General features: G+C 36.0%; 1 protein-coding gene across 3 annotated transcripts in view; it reads left to right on the top strand.

Annotated features, from left to right (window-relative positions):
• The window catches only part of LOC135090558 (sorting nexin-12-like), a 14,169-nt gene extending 6,540 nt beyond the window's left edge, over nt 1-7,629 (top strand). Inside the window, exons 3-6 of one of the 3 annotated variants that reach the window (XR_010262041.1) lie at nt 2,987-3,082; nt 5,867-5,991; nt 6,444-6,665; nt 6,706-7,629. Coding sequence is in view for 2 of the 3 variants with exons in the window: in XM_063987415.1 (XP_063843485.1) it covers nt 2,987-3,082; nt 5,867-5,991; nt 6,444-6,549 (327 nt within the window). In the remaining variant the exon portion in view is untranslated. Of the gene's footprint in view, nt 1-2,986; nt 3,083-5,866; nt 5,992-6,443 lie in introns of all 3 variants that reach the window. The other 2 variants (XM_063987415.1, XM_063987420.1) reach the window with 2 other exon arrangements.
• Nucleotides 7,630-8,033: the final 404 nt, after the last annotated feature.

An 8,033-nucleotide genomic window follows, 5' to 3' on the forward strand; every position in this document is an offset into this window, starting at 1 on the left:
TTGATAACACTGCCACACATGCAGTGCCACAGCACCAACATGCATCCTGTTCACAGCAGCCATGTGGAGTGACCCATTCTGACAGTCTGCATACCGTGTTGGAAGAGAAGATGTTTGTAGGAAGGAGGAGGTTCCTCTGGTGTCATGTGTAAATTTTCATTATCTCTAAAGTAGTGACACCCATGTTGATCTACGATGATAATGCCTTACAGCTACTCATTTGTGTTTGTATAGTATGGACCTGCTATGATACATGAAAGTGCCTCTGTAATGCAGTGCCTAGTATACCTGACTGTGAATCTGTGTGTCCTGGTTCAAATCTGGGCTGGACAGGCGCACGGCTCATTTCCTTCCTTGTGGCCAGTGAATACATATCAAGGGAAATATGGGGAATATAAACTGTGGAAACCTAGATGTCATAGTGTCACTGTATCCTGATACAAGGGTTATTGACTAGCTTAGGCTCAAAGGCCAATGGGATGGAGGTGAGTGCTGAGGCCATGCACAGCAGAAGTGTATGCATCCACTTTTACCTTCACCTGTAATATATGTAAAGATATAATCTACCAGTATTACTGAGAAATACATGCCAGAATTACCCTATGTAATTCATCAGCCAAAGTATGTTGATTAGGCTAAATACATTGAAAGGAATTCTTTATTAATGGAAGGAATCCACATGTTGCGACATGTTTTATAAAATAAAACCATTAGTGTACATAAAGTTTTATGACTACTCTGAACCAGCCATCTTGTATATATTCACAATATAAATTTGCAGAGTTTATTACAACACTTCTGTTTAAGATTTTTTTTACATGTTGAATTACTTCTCCATTTCTATCTGCCTTTGAAACACGCTGTCATAATACTGTGCCTTCACTCACGAGAGAGCATCTTATGCACTTTACATGTTGTGACCTCTAAGAATTACTGTAAAATGCTCACAGTACATATAATAATGAATGCCTGCGAGAATGTTAAGTTGTTTGGGAGTACATCCAAGAAGATGAGATGCAGGCTGTACATGAGCTCAAAATAAAGAAGAATACCATCTTATGCCAGAGAGGCAATTATAGTTATAAAGTTAACATTATCGTAGCATTATGGAAAATACAATTCCCAAGAAACCAAGATGTGATTGAGGAGTGATGAGTATCTGAATAAAACTGTGTGAAAGTGACACAGTCAATTATGACCTTCAGGTATTTTGATGCAGATAGCTGAATTGAAGTCAGGAGACAAGAGATAAAGAACATTTAAGCCTCCTTACCTTCAAAGTACGCATCTGGGGAATGGATGATAAGAGTTAAGAATCATAATAGCAGTCAAGCAGAGTATGAAACATAATTAGGATTTCTTATATCATAGTTTTTATCTCATCTATCCATGTCTGTTATACCAGACAGAAACAACAGACTTCTTTTGGAACTGTTAGTCCGTTGTAAAGAAGGATTGGGATATGCTCTGTGTTCTCATGTAACTAAACCCATATACTAACAAAATAAGACTGCTAGGCTGACTTGATAAAGCCTAACATATCCTGTACTGACAGTAACAGTTACCATATGCATTATAAGTTGCATTCCTCTGATGAAAGTCTTGAGACAGAAGTGGAAGATTGTTCTTGAGATACTTTGGCTCATAATTTCCTTGAGTAGTAATTGCAATTTCTATGCATACAGGAGGATTTTGGCCTCATGAGTATGTCAAATTCAACTAGTATATAGAGCAATTTTGGGACAGCACTAAACATGATTCTGCAATTTTTAAGGTCACTGTTGTATTGGTGTTAAGTGATAGCAGGGGATAGATGCTGACTAACCACACTCCTAAAGTGTTATTTGCACAAGCATACTTGGATCTTCATACCAATGCCTGACAGATAAAGTATTTTACACCAGTTGTTGCTGGACTTTGATGGTAAATTAATTTCTGTGTAAAAACAATTGAAAAGTTAATTTTGAGAGTAGCATCTAAAATGGTGCAGTTGGCAGCTGAGGACTGATAGTGGTTGTGCCACCACTCAGCACCATATTATTCATATCATTGTAAATAAAACAGCATGATCACTGTGTAGCCCTTCCTTGGTCTTCTTTCCTTTGCCCTCCATAAATGTACTGACTTGCGTAATTTATTAAAAATATATTAATGTTGATGTTTAAAATGAACATTTCATGATTTTCAATATTTATAAAAGGTAAGTACTAATCTGATGTGGAAGTGTTATCATACAAGAAAAATTTGAGGAGTAACTTTGACTAGTGGTGAAATAAAAAAAAACTTCACACAAAACAAGTTTGATAGGAAGAGGATGAGAGGAGATGAAGGCTTTTTGTTATAACTATTTACATTTTTTTTTTTACCAGTAAAGAGTCTCAAATTATGAGCAATGTATAGGTAATTTCCATTGCATACAGTGTAGGTGTTGTATTTATAGTCTTCAAGTTTTCGGTGGAAATTTGTGGGATCTGCAAAATTTAAAAATAACATGATAAAGAAATCTGTTACTTTTTATTTTTTATTTTGTTTATTTATTTATTTGTTTTCTCAAAGAATAGGTTTCCCAAACTTTGGATGCAGTTTATAAGTCATTAAATAAATTAGTTAGTAATCTAAATGATTATGGTTTGTAATGATTGTTTACCACTGTTGCTCTCTTGTTAAATAATGGGGAAAGATTAGAAGTGATGTATTGTACATGAAAGATCTAGCAGCTCTGAATTCTTCTTAAAGCAATTCATGCAATTGTGAATTTTTATAGGACAAATATTCAGTAAATTGCCCATTCGTGCAATCATGAAGTCTGTGTTTGGGTGCTTGCACCCTCCCGAAAAGTGTCCTCACTCCCCCAGGGGCTCCCCCCTCCCCAATTGAGAATCACTGATTTATGTAATTACAAGAGGAGAATTTTAGAAGTAATACTGTATCAAAAATTGTATTTGAATGCTACTTGATGCTCACAAAGTAATGTGGTAATTTTCAGACCAATCTCCCGGTATTCAAGGTGAAGGAGTCCAGTGTGCGCCGCAGGTACAGCGACTTTGAGTGGTTAAGGAACGAATTGGAGAGGGACAGTAAGGTGAGTTGTTGCAGAGTAGTAACAAAAAAAGGGACTGGGCAGCTTTAGTTATAAAATGTTTAACAAGTACTAGAGTTGTCTTAGGCATAGATATATTTTGGCCTGTACACATGACCTCTTAGTCAAGGCATACTGTTGGTTATTGTATTTATCAGATACAACAAAGTGTTGATCTCTTAATGTAGTTCAATGACCAACAGCCAGAGTATTAGGTGCACTTCATGAAAGACTTGTAAAGTGTTGATCTCTTAATGTAGTTCGATGAACAACAGCCAGAGTATTAGGTGCACTTCATGAAAGACTTGGTGTTATAAGTGATGGGTATTCAATAGAAGATCTGTTGACATGACCAAAAAGAAAAAAAAAAGAAAGAAATACAACTCTCATCTTATCAAAGAACAGTGACAAATTATCTGGTCAGTAATCAATACTAATTATCAAGACAATAGTAGTGCAGCATGCTGATTGCTCAGTTGTCATTCTTATCTTTCTCATGCCACATATGAACCCCTTTGTTTAATACCAGGCTAAGCACCAGAAAATACAAAATGCCAGAAAATGCATTTTGTTTCATAATATTGGACTACTGATAACTCAGTAACGTTTATTTATTGATTTATTTATCTATTTATGTATTTATTGATTTATTTATTTATTACTTATTTATTTATTTATTTGTTTATTTATTTTTTTTCAAACTATCAGGTGAGGTGGACGATGGTTTAACCAAAAGTTCAGTTTATCCAACAATACACATTTTTGGCTGTCTTGGAGGCCATGACAAAGCTAGGGGTGGCAGAGAGAAGCAGGTGATCACTGAACAACAAGCATGTGTATTCAAGCCAAATCCTTCCATGTAACTGAGGCACAGCCTCTGTGTTGCCAGATGAAGATCGGTCGACATGCCAGTTATTTACATAAGCTGATCTAAAGTTTGATTTATCTGATAAATCTTCAGTCGGCTCTCTCTCTCTCTCTCTCTCTCTCTCTCTCTCTCTCTCTCTCTCTCTCTCTCCTCTCTCTCTCTCTCTCTCTCTCTCTCTCTCTCTCTCTCTCTCTCTCTCTCTCTCTCTCTCTCTCTCTCTCTCTCTCTCTCTCTCTCTCTCTCTCTCTCTCTCTCTCTCTCTCTCTCTCTCTCTCTCTCTCTCTCTCCCTCCATAAACCAACCTAAAGCTTGATTTATATGAAATTTGTTTGGAAGGGTTTGGCGTGTCTGGTCAGCTGGCCAGTTTGTCACATAAACCGACCAAAAGTTCAGTTTATGTGGAAATTGTTTGGTTACCATAAGAGCATTTGGGTTATCCAATATTCCGCTTATTCAGGTTCAGTTTAGGGTTTTACTGTATTTATTTATCATTAATGGAGCTTATGATGTACTGCATTATCCTTTATTTTGTACTGTTTGTCATTAATCAATATGTTGTAGTGTGGAAAATTAAAGCTCTGCTCCCCTCTGCCACACTGATAGGATAAGAAAATATTTTTGTGCTTGATAACTACAGGAATACAGAATAGCAATCAGTAATATTTGTATAATACTACAGAATTGTTATACTATCAAGTAAAATCAAATTTCTTTGACAAAATAACCATCATCTTTACCAGCAATAGCAATTTAAAAGTTGAAACTGTGTTTTTATTGGAGTGTGCAACTACCAATAAGTACAAACCACGTGGCAAACATCACAGAAAACATAATAAATTGTTATTTTATTGCTAATGATAAAATGCAGGACAGTATTCAATGTATAAAGACATTGTAACATGTCTTTATACATGAACATGAAGGGTAAATTCTTTGCAGGACAAGGAATTGTGAAATCTATACAAGTACTGTAACCAACCCTTAAATTAAACAAAAATAAGGATGTCAAATGAAATTATGATGACTAAAGAGCACCAGATTAAAAGATGACTGCAATCTTACTGTATTTTCCTATCGGTTTTTAAGATTGATCTCATGTTCATTGTATAAACCTGTCGCTTGATATTTTCCTTGATGTGAGAAAGAAGTTTTAGATCATAAAGTCAAATAGATACAGTAAAATCCCTCTCATCCGGCATTCGAGTATCTGGCAGCATCAAGTATCCGGCACATTTTTCCCCGAGCCTTAAAATCAATAAAAATCAACGTGTACTCATAAAATTGATTAAAATTCCCGCGCGAGGCATACTTTGTCCCCTCGCCACCAGAGCGCACTGCTTCGCGCCATCCACGGCCCACTGCACTGTGTTTACTCAGTGACTCAGTCCCATGTGTGCACTGTTTATCGCCTGATGCCTTCATCATGCCTAAAGTTGTAGAAAAGAGGAAGCGTGTTGTACTTACACTTAAGCAGCTGATCAGATCAGCTGCTGATTAAGATCAGCTGATCTTTGTTATGGTAAGGTGCGTGAGTGTAGGGTGGTGATTGTGGACATAATTTCACTTCTATTCAAGTATCCAGCAATATTCAAGTATCCGGCATGTCGGCGGTCCCGTTGATGCCGGATAAGAGGGATTTTACTGTATATGTACTAAGAAAATACTTAATTCATGATTTTTCATTATTCCCAACTTGTTTCATCACTACCTCGAAGGTGCCAAGTCAGCCATTTCTAGAAATTGATAATGGTGAATCATTCATTATTTCACTTGTCAGTTCTGTGAAGTCATAAGTGGTTTCTTGAGGTTTACTGTTAATTATTGATATGATGCTTAACAGGTTGAAGATAATGGGAATATTCAGTAGGTGTGAAAAAAAGATGATCGTTTTGGATCCCTGAACTATTAACTTTTTGCAGATTGTTGTTCCACCACTGCCTGGGAAAGCACTAAAGCGACAGTTACCATTCCGAGGAGATGACGGTATCTATGAAGAAGAGTTCATTGAGGATCGACGCAAAGGTCTGGAAGTTTTCATAAATAAGTAAGTATGTTTCTCTCTCTCTCTCTCTCTCTCTCTCTCTCTCTCTCTCTCTCTCTCTCTCTCTCTCTCTCTCTCTCTCTCTCTCTCTCTCTCTCTCTCTCTCTCTCTCTCTCTCTCTCTCTCCCTGGTAATTTATAAAGTAAAATATGCAGAAAAAGAGGAATAAAATTTTTGAAGTGACAAATGAGTAACAGCATGTAAGGACATATTTGTGAATTACTCATAGGACTGACTGACTTGCATCCAGCCAGCCAACTGTATGTGAATGAGAAAACTGGCTGCCTTCGACTAGGGTGGAGAGATTCATGAATGGCAAAAAAAAAGAGTTTAGTCAGTGCACAAAGCATATGAAAGATAGATATGACTCTGTATTAACTTACTTTCATTTTTGCTAGATTAACCAGTGTTAGGTGTAACTGACTTTTCTTTCTATTGTGTTTTTTTGCTTTCAGGATTGCAGGACATCCTCTTGCGCAGAATGAGAAGTGCCTACACATGTTTATTCAAGAGCCAGTTATTGACAAAAACTATGTGCCTGGCAAAATTCGCAACACGTGAGCCAGCCTTATGTCCTACCCTGTTCCAATGGTCCATATGGGTATTTTGTGTAGCCACCTGATGCTCTTACAATCCTATTTCAGATCTGCTGTACATGAAAATGAAATCTAAGTTATATGTTTTGCCAAAAGGGACATCATGCAGTTCTACTGCATGATGTTCCTTTTGTTTCTACCATCCTGCTGTGTCATTATCATCATGCATCTAGCAATTCTTTTGAGAGATTCTTCCCTCTTGCCATGCAGGTAGGTATATAGTGGGCTTGAGTCGACTTTTAATTCCCAAATGACACGTTATTGTAGATATGCTTTAATTTTCACAGCTCTACATGCATCACCGTAGGGGCAATGTAAGGACATTGTTATAGTATATTGAATGTAAAGTTGACTTTTGTTTTAAGTGCAGTAAATGTAAAGTTGATTAAGTATATTTTGTTTTTGTCCAGTCAAGTTCTTAATTTCTTCAAGTCTTAGTCTTAGTTGTATTTGTCCAGATTTGAGTCAAAACACGTGAGTATCAATGGCAGTGTTATTTCACATAGTAGATACAATACAACTTTAAAACATGGCAGGATGAGTGAATTTTACTGAAAACTGAAACCACTTTGTTAATTTGTTTGAATTTGTTGATAGTTGTTGGTGGATAAGAGCATCTATCTATGGAAATTATTCCTATTAATAAAAGTCATGAAGGTGAGAGGAAATTGGACATAGTTTTGTAACATAACAGAATTTAACTGACATCTTTATCTGGATTTAATATGCACATTATATTTGTGACTTGAAACTATCACTTAAGGCTCATGGCAAATCTTTTCTTCTTTATTAACATGTCAGGGTATTCAAGTTGCATGTTTCTTGAGTCATATCTTGTGAAAGTTTAGATTAAGATACTGACCATAATTTTTACTCACTAGTTATCTGTTACTGAAACTTAATTCAAATTTGCTTTCATGTGGAACATTATCTTTTATTTGCTCTGTCATGGTTGTCTCTTTGCAGCACATCCAGGATATGAGAATTGAACAAAATGTGATAAATCAGTAATCTTTACCAATAAATATCATTATGTATGTAATAATATTTGGATTTCAATAAATTCCTCCTAGTCATAGTCACTGTATGCTTAGTGGGTCTGTAAGTGACATTACTTGCCACCACCTCCTTTCCAGAGGGGCAGGTGGTTGGTGCATTCATAAACTTCTTACCACCTTTGAATTTCTTAAATTTATGATGCTTTCAGACATTTTCAAGATATTTAATTTTAAGGCTTCTAAAGATATACATCTGTATTATCTTATCAGTTAGGTTTGTCCTAATCTGAGTTTTCTAAATATCGCTACTAATTTAATAATGTAAAATAAAATAAAAGAATTGAATGTTTTAGAAATGATTTACACAATGAGGTCATATATGTGTCAGCATGTGCCGCTGAAGACATGGCTTGCTGTTATGTAAATGATTTGTTTTTATATTTTTTGAAGG

This window comes from Scylla paramamosain, chromosome 3 (assembly GCF_035594125.1).
Source record: "Scylla paramamosain isolate STU-SP2022 chromosome 3, ASM3559412v1, whole genome shotgun sequence".
NCBI classification, from domain to species: Eukaryota; Metazoa; Arthropoda; class Malacostraca; order Decapoda; family Portunidae; genus Scylla; species Scylla paramamosain.